This window comes from Azolla caroliniana, unplaced genomic scaffold (assembly GCF_043228905.1).
Source record: "Azolla caroliniana isolate FFs.n. ecotype wild unplaced genomic scaffold, voAzoCaro1.0.p SCAF_5, whole genome shotgun sequence".
In the NCBI taxonomy this organism is placed as follows: Eukaryota; Viridiplantae; Streptophyta; class Polypodiopsida; order Salviniales; family Salviniaceae; genus Azolla; species Azolla caroliniana.
The window spans coordinates 3,825,695-3,845,913 of NW_028230440.1; the positions used below are offsets into that span (position 1 = coordinate 3,825,695).

The window sequence follows — 20,219 nt, forward strand, 5'->3', positions numbered from 1 at the left end:
TACGCTTTCCCAACATTTGTCCTCTTAGGTCAGTCAACCATGAATTCCAAATCAGCGGTTGCCTACAGAATTCAGATTCTGTTTTTGGCAATGTCTTAACTAAATCATGAGAAATATCTTTCCATGCTTTAAGAACACATCGAGCAAATCTATCTTCCCAACTTGTAACAATAGCCAATTTATTATGTTCCATAAAAGCCCATCTAGCACTAGGCGTCCAATCTCCACCCGTCTTGGGACAAAACCTTTGCAATTCATAAAACAACAATTGTTTCCAAGGTTCCGATCCTGGCAATAATCCTCGAATCACCAATTTTGCCATTAAAGCTTTCGATTGTTGTAATGGATCCACAATCCCTAATCCTCCTTGATCCAATGGCTTAACAATTGTGGACCAAGCGACTTTTGCCCTAGCATGGCTTCCATCATTACCAGACCACAAATAATTTCGAATCAATCTTTGCAATTGTCCCATACATGATCTCGAAAAACTCCAACATGACATAATATACCAGAGACTAGACAACAAAACATGATTAACGACTATCACTCTACCCGCAAATGATAGTTTAGCTTTACTCCAAAACATAAGTTTTTTCCTAATTTTCAATAACAAAGAAGCAACCTGCATTTCTGAAGAAATATTCAACCCTACTTGACATCCCAAATATCTAACTGAAGTGCCCTCGGGAACCCATCTGAAATCTGGATGAGGACTCCATTGTGGAGTTGTGGAATCGGACGACACCCAAAAACCCACTGATTTATTCCAATTAATTGCTGCACCTGCAGCTATACAAAATGTTTGCATTGCTGTGTACATTTTCTGCAGATTATTATTGTGACAATCCAGATACAAACTTGTGTCATCAGCAAATTCTACATCAACCACATTTGTCCCATCAATGGGCATTGCTATTCCTTTTAATCCAACATCTTCAGCAGTCAAAAACAAACTCATTGCTTCAGCAAAAAACAGAAATAGATATGGTGCAAGTGGACAGCCTTGTCTTACACTTCGGGAAATTTGAAACTCATCACCTTTAACCCCTCCAGCCAAAACAGAACTGCATGCTGAATTATACAAAGAAGACACTCCTATCACCCATTTCTCCGGAAAACCCAATCTTACAAGAGTACCCTGAAGAAATTCCCAATCAACACGATCATATGCTTTTTCAAAGTCAAGTAACAAAATCACTAAATTCTCTTTTTTCTTCCTAGCCAAGGCAATGGCTTCCCAAAAAAAGAACAAATTATCCAGTATACTTCTTTCCTGAATAAAACCTGTTTGGGTGATATGAATCAAATCATGCAAAAAAGGTTGCACTCTCAAAGCCAATGTTTTTGCAAAGACTTTATATATTGTATTTAACAAAGTTATTGGTCTCCATTTTCTAATATCATTTGATATACCTTCACCCTTAGGTATTAAATAAATCAAACCAACTGCCATACTACGAGGCATATACCCAGTGTCAAAAATTCTTTGATAAGCTTTTGTTAAATCTTCCCCAATATATTCCCAATAATTGAGGAAAAAATGTGGAGTAATTCCATCCTCCCCTGGACAAGACATAAGACTTAAAGCTCTAAGTGCATTATGTATTTCCATAATGTCAAAGGGCTTAACTAATGCAACCTTCATTTCATTTGTAACTTTTGGCTTAATTTGATCCCACACCCGTTTCCTACTTATGTGGACAGATTCTGTAGCCACATCAGCAGTCAACAATTTAGCATAATACGTAGTAGCAATTTGTACAATTTCTGACTCATCTACTGTTAAGGAGCCATCTTCCCTCCTTAATTGTTTAATTCCTATTGTCGACCATTTCGGTGCAACTTGGGAAAAAAACATCTTGTTTACTTTGTCACCTACTTGTGTCCATTTTGAAGCGGAAGCTTGATATTGAAAGTTTAAAATGTTGTCCTCAATCTTTCTTAATTCCCATTTCGCATTATGTAAAGCATTTGCTGTCCATTCACACAATGGATCCCTTTCTTGAAAATGTTGCAACGATGCCAAGGCACGATGCATACTATTAATTTTCTGTGTATATGTTTCCTTTTTCCCCTGTACCCAAGAGATTAAAAAACTACTAATATGAGATATTGCCAAGGTCACATTGTCTTCCACATTTCCAATTTGCAATAAAGTTTGTCTCCATATATACATAACTTGTTCAGTAATTATAGACTTTGTAAACAATTCTGGTGGAATTCTTATTCTCCCTTGCTGCTTATGTTTTTTCCCAACCTTAAGTTGTAATACAACTGGGGCATGATCGGAGAAAGTCGTACCTGGATAAATGCCAACACTCCCTCCTATCTCCGCAAATAAATCATCAACATAAATCCTATCAATTCTTGACAGGTTTGCCCCGTTTACTCTTCTATCAGATCTAGAAAACCGTAACGAATTATGTAGTTTTCCAAATGATGGTAAATGCCAAACATCCACCAACCTTCTACTTATAGTAAATCTTTCCCATGCAGATAATTCTAGACCATGCACTGTTACTCCACCCTCACCACTCCTATCCTCAGGGTCCTCAATCATATTAAAGTCTCCTGCTATACACCAATGATCTACAGTTGGCAATGATCTATCCAATTCAATCCACATCTTTAATCGTTCTCTAGAAGAATTAGGAGCATATAAATTCAAAACGCCCACCTTTTTATTATGAAATTCCATGATAACATATTGTGCTCTTCCCAAGAACAAATTTCCTACCTCCAACATCTTTACTTGCCATATATCCCGAATAGCCATACATAATCCACCTTTAAGTTGTGTTGATCCATATGCTGGAACCCACACCATTTCCCATTTTCCAGGCAATAATGAACCATAGACTTTAGTACGCCTTTCATTTAGGTGATGTTCTTGTAACATCACTATGTCCACTTGCCCAATTATACATTTATGTAGCTCTTGCCGAAATCTCCTTTTATATTGTTTACATAAAGATCCCCCAAGACCTTGAACATTCCAAGAAATAATCTTCATATTTACACAAATTTAGATAATAATCTTCTTTCTTTCAAACATCGATTCCTATCTTCTTGAGACATGTCTTGAGACTTAATCATTCTTCTAAAAGAGATGTGATCTTTACTAAATGCATTAGTCTGCTTATGTACTCTTTGAGAGGAAATCCTACTATCACTTCCTTGAAAATGTTCAACTAATGATTTCGTGAAAGTTCTCCAATCATTATCATCCCTCATGAAAGGATTATGATCCTTTGACAAATTCTTGGACATGGATCTTGTCCACCTCCCTTCAAAAGAAGGCAAGAACCCAATGTCAACTATCTGATTTTTATTTTGTAATTCTCCTACAATCTCTTGTCCATCCATTGTTTCTGATGCACTGATCGGAACAATAGCATTCTCATCATATAAAACCATTTCATGACTACATCCTTCATGATGTTCTTTATTATATACTTGAATGTCAAGTTTAGGATCATCTGACCTTGATTGTATTCCATCCACAATCTCCTTGCCAGGACGCCTATTACTAGGTACATCCATATTTCCTACATCTTCAATCATTTGTGTTTGTCCGTCTTCTACGTTGGTTAACAAATTGTATATATTATCCTTAGGTTTCCATTTGATTTTATCTTGACTTGTTTTTTTTATCATGTGTCTTTTGGCAACTTGAACCCAAGTGCCGCCAACACTTGTTTGTGGCACATCATTTACAACATGTCTTGGCTCCTTTCTTGACAAGGAACATTCCTTAGCTAAATGTCCCATTCTTCTACATACAAAACATTGATTTGGTAACCCGGCATATAAAATTTTTTGTCTCTTTCCACATCCCCCAATTTCCAAACATGGTAATTTCACATATTCCGGCAACGGTTTTCCTCTAGTACATAATAACTTAACTGTTGGTATTCCAAATATTTTCCCATCTTTATTATGTATATAAGCATCTAATACAACTCCAATTAAAGCCCCTAACTGATGCAACAGATGATGACATTCCTTAGGCAATCCCGGAAAACTCGCAGTTATAACTAAAAAATCATGTTGGGTCTCTCTCATAGGATCAAAACCATGTTTCCATTCCTGAAATTTAACCCATGCTCCTCTTATATCAACAAATTTCATTGCAAGTAATACCTGGACAGATGCCTCGTCTTGAAACTCGACATGATAATAGCCTCTTCCTAAAAATTGCACATCTTCAATACGTCCAATTTCAGCCTGTAATCGAGCCTGTAGCAAGTGCCTCAACTCTTGACGATTTGGCCGAAGACCTAAAACTTGTATAATTAAAGAATTTTGTTGCAAACGGTAGATCTCTTCTCTCATTTGTACTTGTTCTTGCTCTGATAGCTGAAGCTCAACCATCAGCCCCGCAACAGGTTGAAAATCGGGAAGTGATTCACGGGATCCTCCCACTGTCGTAGCTGCCTGGGCCTTTGCCATTTCCTCAGCCATGCTCTTCTTCCTTTTTCTCTTTAGAACAAATACATTGTCATCATCAACATTTCCACCATTTGGGGGCCTTCCAAGTTCTTATTCTCAGCTGTAGACAGTATGGCGATGGTGGATGACGCGCAGAGAGTCTGTATAAATAGTATGGTGATGGTGGATGACGCGCAGAGAGTCTGATCTACACTATGGCGATGGTGGATGACGCGCAGAGAGTCTCTGCCCGACCAACAAAGTTGCTTTTACTATTAGCTTTTCTTCGAAAGAATTAATTAACCAAGGGCATTGCATGCAATTGTCCCCGTCTCTTAGAGCACATGGCTAGATCTTAGAAGTGATATATTAACTTTTGTTTTAAGAATAAGGAGCACCTTTGGGTTTTTTATAGAGAAATTTTTTCTATAGATTAATTAACATAAACTGTATGGTTTAGATAGAGAAAATATAGTAATACGTATAATGATTATAAATCAAGATAAGGACATTTACAATTTAAATTGTATGGTTAGGAGGGGCAAACCGTCTCTTGCCCCTCCTAACCCCCCTCGTGGGGTAAGGAGGGAGCGGGAGGCAACCCATAAACGCATTGACTGAGATGCCCTCCCTCTGGGAGGATATATAATAACAAACGACTATCAACAACGGATATCTTGGCTCTTGCAATGATGAAGAACGCAACGAAATGCGATACATAAAGTGAGTTGCAGAATTCCGCGAATCATTGAGTCTTTAAACGCAACTTGCGTCAGAGGCTTGTCCAAGGGCACGTTGTCGTGAAGATCCGTCACTAGGCACGGATCGCGAGGCGGAACCGTCGGGGTTTTGGACTGGAAGGACTCGATGTTTGCACAAGCTTTAGCGGGAAAGGAATTAAGATAGATTGAAAGAGAGAGAGAGATTGAGATAAGATAGAATGCTTGATTTTAGATTGAGAGAGAGATTAAGAACTCTTGACTTTAGATTTCAAGAACAAGGTATATCATCAAAAGGATAATGAATTTTCTTCTTAATATTAATTTTGATTTAAAGTACAAAGCTTTCTTTTATCCAAGAAAATCCCCCATTGATCTGTTCTATTCCCTCTTTTATAGATGCCATCATGCATTTGAGGGTTCAAGACATGCATAAAATGCATGTTTGCCATTTGGCGCTCATGTATTACATGTGGTGCATGATAACCATGTCACTCATTTTAGCTCTCATGTATGAGAATTTATATGTAAAAGTACAATGATAGAAATGTAATTTTAACTAAATATCTTGGCTTAGTGGTAAGCCAATTGACTCCTAACTTGGAGGTGCAAGTTTTGAATCATTACTTGCCTTCCTTGTATATGTATATATATATATATATATATATATATATGTATGTATGTATGTATATATGTATATATATTTATTTATCTAGTCGCCGGCGCCGGTTGCCGCCTCGCCGGATCACCCCACCAACATCTATAGCAACAAAAGTTAGTAGACATTTTTATGTTAAGTTGGGTTGATTTTCCTTTCCATGCATATTTTCATAACATGGTCCATTTTTAGCACACACAAGTCTTCCTACCAAATACACTTAAAGTTTCCGTACTTGATGCATATCAAATGCAATACTACAAAAAAGTTGGTGTATAGTGATTATTTAAACGTACACCATATGAATATAATGCATGTGCACACACTGATAGTCATGTCGCCTCGTCGGATCACCGGCTCCGTCGGATACAGATTCCGCCACCGCCTCGCCGGCTCCGTTGGATGCCAATTCCGCTGGATCACCAACACATGACGATCACTGGTTACCGTCTAGTTCCATTTTGGTTGGCGAAAACCTTTACGAGTGGCTAGGCCACCTCCACTCTTATTTTAAGTTACCTTGAACTCTCTATGCTCCACACATAGACACAAAGATAATAACTTTTGCTCTACCTTATATATGGTGAGAGCCTTATTCGTCCTGTCTATGTGGGCTATCTCATAATTTTCTCTTTTTCTTTCACAACTTCTTACCCACATAAGTTGACACTTAGATGTCTGTTTCTTATGTAGTAAAGTGGACCTCTTCAAGATCTTCGTCTTTTATACTAAGATATTAAACTTACTTAGAATTAGTATATTCACTATTATTGTTTTATATGATTGACACTTGATTTTGTACGTTTTATGTGATTTTCACACCATTGCCGAAAATCTTCACGACAACGTCTGCCTGAGCATCCTCACTCCCACGCCACTCCCCCACCATTTGGTGTGATGGAGTGGCGGACATGGTTGTCTGTTGGAGCCCTTCTCCCACACGTTGCGAGTATTTGGCACTAGAGGTCGGCTGAAATGCATCGATTACTCCGTGTGGCGACGCGTCCTTCAAGATAAAGGCATTTACAATCTAAAGCTCTTACTTTTAATATGAGCAACGCCTTATGAAATGAACTATATTATAAAATACATTGAAGTGTTAGTGATGTCTATGAGTAACATAACTTAAAGATATTCTTTTTACGTATTAAAAGCTAGAAAATATAATCCTAGGACCCTATCGTCACATGTAATCACTATTGTATATACATATGTGAATCAATGTAAATGAATTGGGATGACAAATGCAATATGTTTACATGAGAACAAATAACATATACATAATCTCAAAAGTTTTTTCATGTGTTCCCATTCAATCATTGACACGTAATAGTGTAAAGTTATAAAAATGTCAAACATACAAACCATTGCCTAAGTACAAACACCACTTCCACAAAAATGAATGTGTTTTCTTTGAATAATTGCATTCTATAAAGAGCAAACCAATGAAAATGACACATGTAACTGTTCTCCTATATGTTCACAATTTATCATTGTAATTGGATTAAATAAGGGCAACACAAAAGACATTTGCATACAGTTAAAGTTGAGGCATTGTTGTAAAATATGTTTTCCCACTTTGTTGACACATGAAAGAGCAAAAAATATTTGAATTAAATTATGTAGACAACCTTACTTTTGTAGAGATGACATCAGCAAAAAGTTCAAATGTTAATTTTATCTGTAGGCTATCTTTTTGGAGAAGAGAACCGGTAATAAAAGTTTGTATTTACATGTCAATGAATGGTGAAACTATGATGGCCTTAAAATATGGAAAACCAATATTATGTTTACCGCTACTTTTCATTTAAGGTTTCCTAGCAACGAGGTCACCATGATCACGAGTAGGAGAGGATTGGGATGCATTGCCATTATCTTGTGTCAATGCACGAGGATGGTGTGAGACTTTCTTGTTTAACTAAGGAGAGAACTCCCATTGTCTAACATAAATCTCACACTCGGGTCAAGAAGGGAACTATTTGAATACAAATGTTTGTGTCAACACAAGTCTTCATGGTATGAATAGTGCCCTCTAGGAATCGGCAATGGTTTGGCAATGCTCAAGCTAAACTATATCATTTAGGGTTGAATTGGTTCCTAAACCGGTTAGTCTTAAACTAGTTTAGGAACTGATTTGGTTCTAAATGGTTCGGTTTGGCTTGAGCCTTGCCAAACTGAGCTCAAACCGGTTGAGAATGTTCCAGTTTGAATCAAGCCAAATTGACCCTCAAACTGCGAAACAATTTAACAACTCGGTTTAGGCGTGAGGCGAACCGTTGCCAATTCCTAGTGCCATCCACAAATATTTTGTTGAGCAATATGTAATATTATCTCCATTTCACCTTCATTTTTTATGGATGGATTGTATTGGTTACTCACCACAATTATGACAATTTTGTTTCTTGACGAGTACATTGGGACCTGGGAGTTGATGAAGCATCATTAAAATATGTACATCTTCTTTTCCCTTCCTTCATTTAACTACATTTTTTTGACCCAAAAAAGATACTACATTAGTATTAGAAAACGCCATAAGGCTAAACATACAAGATATACCACCAATCCCCAATGTTTTTCTAAATTCTAACCATCAGCTTAAATAAATACTTTGGTGTTCTTCTCACCGAAACAACCATCAACCTTTGTATTGCTTATGATTTAATAATACCAAGGTGTATCTTTTGTTAAACAACCATCAACCTTTGTATCTTTTGGTGTTGAGTAGAACCACTCCACCTTATCAAAACACCGTCTATAAAATATACCTATGTCCCAAATGGCATGAAACTCCAAATGCTTAAGCTTTGCTTGATGCGTATTACCTTTTATACTATCCAAAAACCCTTTGAGATTATGCACAATCTCTATCCAAATTCCCAAAATTATTTGGGCAGGTCTTTCAGTCACATTTTGAAATACCTTCAAACATTGAGCCTTCCAAGTATACCAAATTGTAATACTACTTACCAATTGCCATATTTACTTTCTTAATTATGAAGTAAACTTTTCTACTCTATGTACATCTCTCTTTTTCTTCCTTTAACTACGGATGAAAAAGGAGCTACATCATTTACGTTCATATCAAAACCGCTTTTTTTTTGTACGTCTAATAAAGAATAAATATGGGTCAATCCGTGACATTTTTTGTACGTTTCGATAAGAAAAATGTATTTGTCATTTGCAAAGTGTATGCTTTAATCAAATATAAATATAGAAACCAGATTGGCAGTTGCAAATTTTAATGTTTTCTTATGAGAGTGAGTAGGTTGCTTAGGCATCTTGACATCAAACAACTCATGCCTTTTGTTATATATTTCTAAGTTCAATCGTCCAAGTTGTCAAATCAATTAGAAATATGACAATCTTTAATATATTTCCTAAATATCTCTCTTACAAGATTGGGTTAGTTGACATCCAAGTTTCCAACCTATATTTCCATGGTTCTAATAGTATATCGTACTTACGCCACAGTGTTTTTGGATTGTGGTAGGATATATAGGCGTGAATGGGAAGCATGAGGAGTAGGATTCCCTCGGTGTGTATGAATTATAGTTTGTTGGATCAATCAGTGGTCCGTGTTAGAGGCAGGAAAGGATACAATGTGGTTCACATTCTATACTATTTGTTTTTGGTTGACCATGGTTGTGCCTAAAAGGCGTAGTTCTTGTATGTATAAATCAAACCTTTGTAAAACATAACCTAAGAATTCTAAAGTTAAAAATATGTAGTATTTTGGTTGTTTTTAATAATGCTCACATACATCTGAGAACCATGCTTATTGAATTCTGGTTGTTATTTGTCCATACCATACGTGGGCAATATGATGATCTACAGGGTTCAGCTGATGCTCTAAGGCAACGTCAAGTGGACTTTAAGAAACAATGGCGTGGGCTTCACTTATTTTCAGATACAACTTCTGGTATGAGTTGGAATTATGCCATACCTTCTTTTTTATTGAATAGCTTGTAGCTTGTGCTCCTCTCGTTTCTTATATGATACCATCTGTTTGATCAGATGTTGGTATTAGCTTTTGTATTACAATAGAGGTGAGATGAAATGTCTCCTTTTGTTTTCTATATGTACATTTCTCGAGTAAAATATTAAGGTGTATCTTTCTTGCAAAAAATAAAATAAAATTTAGTATTCTTGTGAGTATGGGATTATTTCTTTTTACCTAACTCATTCAATTCATATGTTGCGTTTATTGTGAGAACATGTGGGTTCCATATGTTTGATTAGTCTAGTGAGGTACAAGTGAGCAAAATTCAACGTGGAAAAAGAAGAACATCATGATCGAGGAAGGGCCAATGAAGGGAGTAACAAAATATACCATAGTAATAATTGTGGAAAAAGGAAGAACATAATTTCAGAAACTACTGAGAAAAAGGTACAAACTCACAGACCATATGATAGACATATTAGTTCTTCGATAACACTCCTATATATTTCGAAACTATTGCGAAATAGGTAGTGGCTCACACACAACATATGATAGCCAAAATGGTTCTTCAAATAGCACTCCTATATGGACATTCATCATATTATGCCTCGGTCCACAACACTCAATATAGATCCATATGATTTGCTTCGAAGAGATTTATTGTCGCAATTTGTTTTAAGGAAAATTTGACAAGACCGTTTTGAAAGATGGAACTTGGAAGTTGAATTGTTACGTCAGTGAACAAAACCCTAGTTTTAACAATATTTGGAACTGTTGTGGTGAGCTGAAAAAGAAGAAAACTATATAGGAAGACACTGCTCAATCAACCCTACCAATTAAATTTGTTAACTCTTCAAAAATTAACAAATAAGTGAATGTTATCACATTAGGGGCAACCCTTTTAATAATTATTATCATTGTGTACCCCCTTGCATGTTGGTTTTGTCATAAACCAAAAGTTTTGAGTGTGTGATGAGCATGAAGAAATCGGTTATATTCTTTTTGTTTTTGTCCTTGCTTCTCAGAAGTCTTGAGATCAGGTAAGATGGCATTGCATAGCCAATGTCAAATGGTCAAGGGGTATGCAAAGGCTATGGTTTGTGAACCATGGTAGCCAAATCGGCATATAGTCAGTCAGTCCAATTCGCATTGGATTCTGATGCATGTAGGTTCAATTGACGTTATAAAGTCACATGCCTGACATAAATTCACTTAAATTTATAAACACGTAGATAAAGTGACATTTAACAGCATCAGAAAGTCTAGCAATTCAGCTTTTACAGAGAAAGACACATTATAGGAACAAAAAATTTGTAGTAATGGGCGATGATTTACTCCCTTTGCTACTCTGCTCGCCAAGGAACACTTTGGAAGCTCTAAATATGGGTTTTGGTTCCTGAAATGGGTGTAAATTTGCAGGCTTGTTTTCTAGGTTTGGGCTCTATCTTATTTTATTAGTTACCCCCATTAAAGAAATACTGAAATACATGCCAGGTTCGGGCTCTATCTTGTTGCATTACCTTCTATTACTCACCAATTAAAGAAACACTGCAAGAGGCCCCAATATTTGGGGGCTAACCAGGTACGAAGTTCTTTGTTACAGAGTTATCTAACTTCATTCATTTGTATAGAACTTCTGGAATGCTGAAATTATTCAAATTTGGTTGCTCAATTAGCGTTTTACTGCCCTGTATGTATTTATGGCAAGGACTCCCTTAGATTAGATATATCCAAAACCTAGAGGTTGCAACGTACCATAACCTAGATAAGAATAAACAAACATCGATGAACAACAGGTTGAAACAAAGTAATGCATGCCTGCCAAGAGAGAAAAAGAAATTGATTACTATTAACGTCATTACCCTAGAGATGAGATGGAAATGAACAAACCAATAAATGATCAAAACTTTACATGGGCATTTTTATATAGAAGTCATTTGCCAATGTTGAGGTCTTTCAGGAGAAAGTCTTTCTTAAGGAAGCAGTTCACCAAATTTAATCACTTGGGAAACGTTGCCAGCAGATTGTGTACCATTTATCAAAAAACTAAATAAAATAATAGTGGGAGATTAACAAGTAGTCACAATTCCGCCCCCAAACACTTGTCAAAAAATCAAAACTTCAAATAGTATTTAAATGCAGCAAAAACCCAGTTACATTAAATGGTTTTTTTCTTCATTATCAATCCTCTTCTACATAAAAATGATATGCATACATGTTGGACATGCATATGTAAGCAGTCACATTATCCTCTTTCAATTGCAAAATATTTTCAAACATCTCTTCTGCAAGCATGACATTACCCCATTTCCAACATACTGCCATGATAGACTGCCATATCACAATGGTAGGTTGAAAAGGCATCCTATAAAGGACCTCTAATGCAATTACTGGATTACCTGACCGTCCAAACAAATCAGCAATACAAACATAATGTTCATATGTCAAAAGCATTTTTTGCTGACATTTATTTTTAGTTATTGAGTCTAGAAATATTTGAGCCTCATCCAGAAACCCAGCATTTGAGCATGCTTTAAGAACACTCATCACCATAACCTTGTCTAGTGACCCTATATTGCATTGCGTTAACATTCGGTCATAAAGTACAAACACGCTTTCAGCCCATCCAAAATGAGCATATCCTGAAATCAGTGACGTCCAAGAGATTGCATTCTTACATGGAAGGTTATGAAACACATTTTCTGCCTCTAAAAGTAGTCCACATTTGGCATACATATCAACCAAGATTCCACTTACACGAAGGTCTTCATCTGACCCTTTCCGGACTACATCGGCATGAATGACGTATCCTTTTGTTGTTGCTCCAACTGTAGCACAAGATTTCAAGCCATAGGCAAGGGTAATGGAATTTATATCCATGCTAACTTGTTGCATGTGATTCAAATGATTCAATACTTCCTTGCTATAGTGCCCATTTTCAGCATACCCTCCGATCAATGTCGTCCATGAAACCACATCTTGAATAAGAATGTTGTCAAAAACATGTTGTGCTTCACCAATGTGTCCACACTTTACATACATATTAACCAAACTACTGCCCATAATACCACAATTGTCTATTTCCAGGAAACCAAGCCTAGTTATATCATTATGTACACGTTGTCCCTTGTGTATATCTATTAGAATACTACAAGCTTTTAGGCTACAAATAAATGCACTACTATCCATACAGTACCCTCCTGCTTGCATTTGATGAAAGCTTTCGAGTGACTCCTCATAAAAACCGAGCTTCATATATCCATTGATCAATGACGTCCATGAGACCACTGTTTTTTCTTGAACCTTATCAAATATTTTCTTGGCATCTAATACCAATCCACATTTAGCATACATATCAACCAAGGAGTTTGCAACCACAACGTTTGTTTCCAGCCCCTTTTGCATAATTTCAGCATGAATTCGTTGTCCGTAAGGTAAATAGCCTACGATGATACAAGCACCCAATATGCAAGCTAGCAAAACAGCATCCGAAGCTATCAAACCCTCATCTTGCATACGCTCAAAATAGTGTATTGCCTCTTGGCCAAGGGATTGCCCAACATATCCAGCCAACAATGCAGTCCATGACACTAGGTTTTGGACTGGCAACTTATCAAATACATCTTGTGCTTCTCTGAGCATCCCACATGTAGCATACATATCAACTAATGTGCTCCCTATAAAATCATTCTCTTGAAGCAAACAAGTTCCAACTATCAATGCATGTACTTCACTAACCTTCTTTATATCTCCCATGCCTCCACAAGCCTTCAAGCTGTATATGAATGTGGATCCAATGGGACATACACCTTCATGGCACATTTGTTTAAAGCAAGAAAATCCTTCCTCACAAAATTCATGTTGTATATATGCCCCAATGATAGCATTCCATGACACTACATTTCGGCTTCGAAGCCTCACAAACACTCCTTGTGCTTCCATGAAGCAACCGAATTTAGCATACATATCAACCAATGTGCTTCCAATGAAGAGGTTCATTTCAAACCCTTTCTTTACTATTTCAACATGCATGTCAGAACCGTCTCTACTAGATCCCATACCACTACAAGCTTTCAGGCCACAAGAGAATGTCACAACATCTAGATATAAACCATTGTGTCTCATTTTCGTCATACAATCAAGTGCCTCTTCAAAAGCTCCATGTTCAACATATCCTGACATTAGTGCAGTCCATGTGACAATGTTTTTAACTGGGAGGCTGTCAAACACTTCCTGCGCTTTTGAAACAGAACCACATTTCAAATACATATCAACCAAGCTGCTCCCAATAAAAATATTTGTTTCTAGAAACATCATTCTGGCTATCTCAGCATGTATTTCACATCCTTTTTCCAGGTCTTTGATCTTGATGCAAGCCCTGAGCAAGGTCAAAAAAGTCTTAAAATTTGGGTGTGGTGAAAGCATTTTCAGCTTTGTCATATATAACCCATCCTATGACAATGAAACAATTACCATAGCTACCATGGAGAGTATCTCTTTAACATGGTTTTGGCATGCATGTACATCCTCTTTCCCCATAATTGAGCTTGAAAAAAAGCTTGAGAAATCCCATAAAATTCTTTGCCCTTGGATATACAGATTTTGTACATTCACTGGTAAAAAAAGAGCATTTTCTGATTCATCAGGTTTAACCTAGCTTATAATAAGAAAAATTGCAGATGCACATACGTCCATAGTCTATGATGAATCAGACCCTATACAAACACATATCCATAAGTACATACACAAATACATATACAGATTTTGTACATTCAATGGTAAAAAAAAAGAGCATTTTCTCGTTCATCAGGTTTAACCTAGCCTATGATAAGACAAATTGCAGACCCACATACATCCATAGTCTAAGATGAATCAGATCCTATACAAACACATATACATAAGTACATACATAAGTACATACATAAGTACATATTCATAAGTACAAAGGCTATGATGAGTCAAATACATCCATATACATTTAGGTACACACATACATAGATACATGTATGTATGCATAAATACAGACAGGTGCATTTCCTCGTAAATTCTGCAGGCCTTGTACTTGTGAAAATAATAATAGACGGGAATTTCAAGCTGATGTTATATGGATTCCAACACCATGTCATCCAACAGAGTAATCCTTGAAAGATGCAAGGCCATTGAGGTATCGCTGTGTTCTTCAGATATGGAGCCATGATTTGCAACAGAGCGCAAGTAGCGATGGTTTCTGAGAAACAGGAAAAACTACCCCCAAGATTTTGCTTATTTCCCCGGATATGAAAACAGATGTCGAAGGTTCACGCATATATCATAACTAAAAGGCATGAATTTACCATAAGATAAATATAGTTATGGGGGTCGACCATGGAGAGGCTTTGGGACATAATGAAAGACCTTATGAACGTTCATGGAAAGCCATGCTGCACACACAAAGGTGGGACTTTTCTATGTGAGCATTTGGCCTTAGTTGGAGCCAAATTACATATTCAATCAAACAGGTTTCATTCTCATTTTGGACACTTAAGTCATCATGAATCTTGGATCATTGATGTTGCATACAACACTTTGGTGTGACATGTGGGTATTTGAGATAATTGGTCTTTGGGATACCCATATTGCTATATAATTCAAATTCTGTTTACAAAAGAGGGGTCATAATGTCAAGAGTATGCACTACCATATCTTGAGCAGAGACATGAAATAAACAATTAATGAGTAGCATGTTGTGTCACTTAAAAATTGCTGAAGGAATTTTCATACATTTCGGTGTTAAGTAGTCATGAGATATAACTCTTCTCTGTCCTTTACAATTCACACATTAATTATGACACAGTTCTTTTATATTAGCTAATTGCTACATGATAATTCACACTATAATGACAGGTCCAATCTTCTGCCCAGAGCATATACAAACTAAATATAGCAAAGCTACTATAATGAAGGATTTAGTGTATAAGAGCACCTACAATTTCATAGCAATCAGTTTAGGTGAATGTTTCTTCTTCAACACAAACATTAGTCTAAAAACAAAAATTTCACAGGGAAACGTTTCTTCTTCAAGGGAGGTAAAAGGAGTCAACTTCATTCCTTAATGCCCTTTGCAGTTAAAAAGAAAGATTGATGTGAAAACCCCTCTTTGCAAGTGATGTAGGAAAGTTATCCACCAAAACAGCATTTCAACAGCAACTAACAAACTGTTCCCCAGAAAAAACCCTTTGAACAGCAACTAAGAAGCTCTTTACAGCTTGATTTCTTGTCCAGAATCTGAAACGAATACCAGAATGTGACCAAATTCAGATACAAGCATTCATCTACATTATTCTTCGCCTTCATCCATATCCCCATCTTCAGGTACACCTCGCAGATAGAGGACATTATTACACCTGCACAAGTAAAAGCATTTTTGAAGTATTGCATATGGTCAACATTAAATACATACAAAATTATTGATATTAAAGAGTTATTAGCAACTCTATAAATTGAAGGGCTGCAAAAACACCCTTTAAAGAGTACTTTTTGTGATAATCCTTGTAAGAAATCTAGATAATAATGATAGTAAGCATAAAGCATGTTGCCAATCAAGAAGTACATGGAATAGCTATGGTGTTTATTATTAATCTACTTAGTTCCAGAACTAATAGAGAAACCATATACATTTGTAGCTGATCAAGTAAGCAAACTTCACCAATGAAATTATTATCGTTGATATGGTTTTATAATGACTCTGGATAATTTCTAGTGGAGCTTTATTATCCTCTATTCTTTAGACCGGAGATGGTAATATTGAAAGTGGTTAATCAAATCAATCAAATATACACTTTCTATTAAACTATTAACTAAACTTATAACATTACATTTGTACAACGGATGAGCTATTAATTAACCAACCAAACACACAGTGTTTGGTTAAATAAGCAAGCTTAATGTTTTAATAGAGTAGTAATTTCATAGAAATGTTTTTATTTCTGAACTGGTAAAAAAAGTACATCATTTTTAAAACTCACTGTCTGTTGAAGGGCAACTTAAATTTTCCCTTGTACCAGAAGCATAATTCCTTTCAAATACTATAGCTACTACTTAGCAAGAATACTTCTCTAGGATTTATAAGCATTATATGTTTCAAATAGACTTTCACTGTCTGCTGAGGGCAACTTAAATTTTCCTTTGTAACAGAAAAGCATAATTCCTTTCAAATACTATAGTTGCCACTTAGCAAGAATGGTTCTCCAGGATTTATAAGTTAGTGATGTTAAAGTGTTGCCTAATCAAAATAAATCACCAATATTTTTACCAAAAACATTACCAATGATAATAGATTGACGTCTTACCTGATCAATATTTCTCCAAGATTCCCAGTAAGCTGCCCATCAATGTATTCTTCTGTGCTAGCTAGCTGTAGTGATAGTAAACACAGTAAGTTCCTTAAAACAATTCATGTCGGAATCACTGGATACAAGGTAATGTATCCAGTGATAGTAAACAGTATAACAAGGTCATGTACAACAATGTTTAACTCGATCTCAGCCAAGAAAAACTTACTTGCAAATTCATGTACGAATCAATGGATACAAGGTAACCTGCAAGTAGGACATCACATGTTAATAAGTACAAATCCACATCTGAGCTTTTGTATGCATTAAGATAAAAAATGATCACAATATAGATTCCATTTTATCACCAGTCTATTGCTCGCAAGATGATTCTCTAAAGAGCTCAAACAATTAGATGGGAATTTCCGGTAGTATGGATCCTTTTACCATGATGTTTCACAACTTCAATTACTCTTCTTGAGGCTTACAAAAGTCACAAAGCTATAAAAACTCAATGAATCTAATGGCATAAATATGGTAGAAAACAAAATTCTGCCCTAAATATGGTAGAAAAACAAAATCCAAGAGTTTCAAAAATGATTGTGCATTTTAAATTGTCCAAAATTTCACAAAAACATCCCTAAGTCCTCGAATGTCTCTAATTTAAGGCACAGGATGTCATATTTATCATGCGATAACAGATCAGACATAATATTATTGCAATCATAATCATCTAAAATGAGTAGGTAGGTTAGTCTGCTGCAGGGGGAAATAATGGGGTAAGTTTTATCAGTTTCAGAGAAAAAAATGAGGATTTGTTTTAGTTTTAGTTTCACCTTAGATAGTCAGAAAGCCAAACTAGTAAATTTTTTAAATGTACAGAGTCTGCTTCTAAGTTTTCAAAAACAACTAATTGCATAGCCATAAAGAGACAACCTTCTCAAGAAGTGCGGGAATTTTTTCTTGCTTATAAAGAAAATCGAAAATATCCACTTTCACAAAACAGGATAAAATAAACAAAACCTTTGTATTCCATGCCCCATTTCAGTTTAACAATGACTCGTTTTCCGGTCAAATTGTTGAGAAAAGGCTTGGGATTTACAGGTATGGCCTATAAAAGAAAGAAAATTATAAAATCATTTTAAATAACTGGCAACAATATAGAAGGAACAAACTTGGAATACATCAAGATTAAGAAAAGACAAAAATGGAATAAACCAAAATATGACATAACAAAATGGAATAAATCAAACAACAAAGTTTAACTTACAGCCATAGTGAAGGTTGATCTTTACTATAGCTTTGTTAGCTAACTAGATACCTGTTCAAATGCAAACAATGTGTTAACACAATAAGGCGAGTCTGAGGACTTTGAAAAGATCAAATTTAAGAACTATATGAGGTTTAGCACGAATTAGATCATAAGTGAATTACTATTCACGGACTTAGTTGTCATTCCATCTCAGCAATCAGTTCCTTGTGTTGTTGCATCATGTGAGTAATGCGAGTTTCTCAAATAGGTGTTGGCTGTGGAACTCCTACTCATACTTTCGAAAGAGAACAGTCTTCTCATACTTTCGAAAGGGAAAGTTTTCGTTTTGGAGTTAGATCACATGCTTTTCAAAACATATTCTCTCCCCCTCCCCCTCCCCCTCCCCCTACCTCTCTGTGTGTTCAAAATTGTTTAAGAATGAAAATTATCTATCTCTTCCTTTGTCTTGTCTCTCTTCATCTATGAATCTAAACACATTTACGCAGAAAAAGTAGGATTTTGAAATAAATCTGCATTCATTGCACGGAAATAGTCACATAAACAATCAGCACTCATTGCACAGAAATAGGCACGTATATAATCAGTACGCATGGCACAGAAACACACAAAACATATAGACAGATTTGCAGACCAAGACTAACGTACAAAGAAAAAATAAGGAGAATTGTTTCGGAGAAAGCGAGAGGAGAGTACCTGAGAAGCCTTCGAACAACTTCAAACGTTTGGCTGGAAAACGTGCAGTGTGAATTTATACTCGATTTTATGTGAGAAGAGAGAGAGAGAGAGAGAGAGAGAGAGAGAGCGGGAAGGTGGGGGGGAGAGAGAGTGACAGTGAGTTAAGTGAGTGAGTGTCTATTACCCTAACAATCAAAATGTATTGGAATATTATATAAGTAGCCGCTTCAATCTCATCGTATGATGTATCCTCTCACTCATTCTCTGTCTCTTTTGTAAAAGCACACAATTATATAATTGTATGAAAAATACACTTGTTACAACTTATTAGTCTCCTCTGCCTTACCTATCCTATGTAGAGAGTAGAGGCGTCTTGTAAAGAAACTTGAGGAAATGATCCCCACATGCCTTTCAACTTCTTCATATAGGCTTTCACCCCATGTCTACTATCAAACATGATCGAACAACTAACTCAAAGGCCCAACATATCTCTATGTTCTCTGTCATTTCCCAAATTCCCCTTAATGTTGTTTCTTAGTTCCTCTTGAGCAATTATGCGTGATATTTCATCACTAACTCTCTTGAGGATTGATCCAATTCATTTGCTGACTATATGAAATAATCGGGAATTGTCATTGTTTTTACCTTAACTATACTTGTCTATATTCACATTTATGAGCAGAGTTTGAAGCATAAGAAAGAGCATAACAGTCTAGCTTATATGTGTTATGTGAATTTAAGGTTTGAAGCACAAGAAATGTAGCTGAATGTTCAATTAATGAGTTCCATATACGTAGGATCCTAAGCATACTTTGATATTACCCAATACCTAATACAAGGCACCATACCAATTACAAAGTTCAAGGTAAAATGGTGCTTTTGTCCTCATAAGTTGATGTTGATCCTTGGGCATCATCATATGCTACATTGTCGGAATTAACCTTAATATGACCCAAGGATCATCCTAAGAGTTTGGATGATATCCACAAGGATGTGGCACATAGTCATTTCACTATTGATCAACCACTAATGACTTTGCAAAGGTATTGTGTGAATTTTTGGGTGCCTTTCCTCATTTTCCTTGGGCATTAAAGCATCATAATAGAAACTTTAGTTCATTGTTTATTTAGCGAAAAAAGTTATTGGAATTGTTATTTACATTAAACCTTGACAAATAAATTAGAAGGTTTCCTCCGCACTATGTTATCAT

At 36.0% G+C, this 20,219-nt stretch overlaps 2 protein-coding genes and 1 non-coding gene across 5 annotated transcripts; 1 reads left to right on the plus strand and 2 right to left on the minus strand.

The window, feature by feature from the left end:
* Nucleotides 1-1,055: 1,055 nt before the first annotated feature.
* Nucleotides 1,056-19,114, minus strand: RUXF (small nuclear ribonucleoprotein F). 2 transcript variants are annotated; one of them, XR_015529812.1, is made up of 7 exons: nt 19,028-19,114; nt 18,332-18,382; nt 18,085-18,172; nt 17,291-17,328; nt 17,080-17,144; nt 15,939-16,134; nt 1,056-1,074 (listed from the first exon to the last, which is right to left on the minus strand). XR_015529812.1 is itself a non-coding variant. In XM_087319858.1 (6 exons), exons 2-6 carry the CDS (start codon nt 18,335-18,337, stop codon nt 16,068-16,070), a joined length of 264 nt encoding a protein of 87 aa, XP_087175984.1. In that variant the 5' UTR covers nt 18,338-18,382; nt 19,028-19,114; the 3' UTR covers nt 15,675-16,067. The 2 variants fall into 2 exon arrangements, 1 of the variants encoding a protein (XP_087175984.1); XM_087319858.1 differs by lacking the exon at nt 1,056-1,074 and having other exon boundaries at nt 15,675-16,134.
* LOC147863724 (5.8S ribosomal RNA) lies at nt 5,092-5,244 on the plus strand. Its single transcript, XR_015529881.1, has one exon. It is a non-coding gene; the product is annotated as a 5.8S ribosomal RNA (ribosomal RNA).
* Nucleotides 11,865-15,046, minus strand: LOC147863725 (pentatricopeptide repeat-containing protein At3g63370, chloroplastic-like). Of its 2 annotated transcripts, XM_087320562.1 has the most exons (3): nt 14,814-15,046; nt 14,255-14,364; nt 11,865-14,129 (listed from the first exon to the last, which is right to left on the minus strand). In XM_087320562.1, the coding sequence occupies exons 2-3, from the start codon at nt 14,359-14,361 to the stop codon at nt 11,933-11,935; spliced, it is 2,304 nt and encodes a 767-aa protein (XP_087176688.1). In that variant the 5' UTR covers nt 14,362-14,364; nt 14,814-15,046; the 3' UTR covers nt 11,865-11,932. The 2 variants fall into 2 exon arrangements, with proteins under 2 accessions (XP_087176688.1, XP_087176687.1); XM_087320561.1 differs by lacking the exon at nt 14,814-15,046 and having other exon boundaries at nt 14,255-14,658.
* Nucleotides 19,115-20,219: the final 1,105 nt, after the last annotated feature.

What these genes read in the sequence shown, in the direction of transcription:
- RUXF (XM_087319858.1), bottom strand. An exon ending in ATGGGGCATGGAATACAAAG is followed by an intron (nt 17,329 to 18,084) that starts GTTTTGTTTATT and finishes TCCTACTTGCAG; the next exon opens with GTTACCTTGTATCCATTGAT. An exon ending in CTTGGAGAAATATTGATCAG is followed by an intron (nt 16,135 to 17,079) that starts GTAAGACGTCAA and finishes TTACTTGTGCAG; the next exon opens with GTGTAATAATGTCCTCTATC.
- LOC147863725 (XM_087320562.1), bottom strand. Translation starts at nt 14,361, where the DNA reads ATGTACAAAATCTGTATATCCAAGGGCAAAGAATTTTATGGGATTTCT. An exon ending in TACATGCATGCCAAAACCAT is followed by an intron (nt 14,130 to 14,254) that starts GTTAAAGAGATA and finishes GACCTTGCTCAG; the next exon opens with GGCTTGCATCAAGATCAAAG.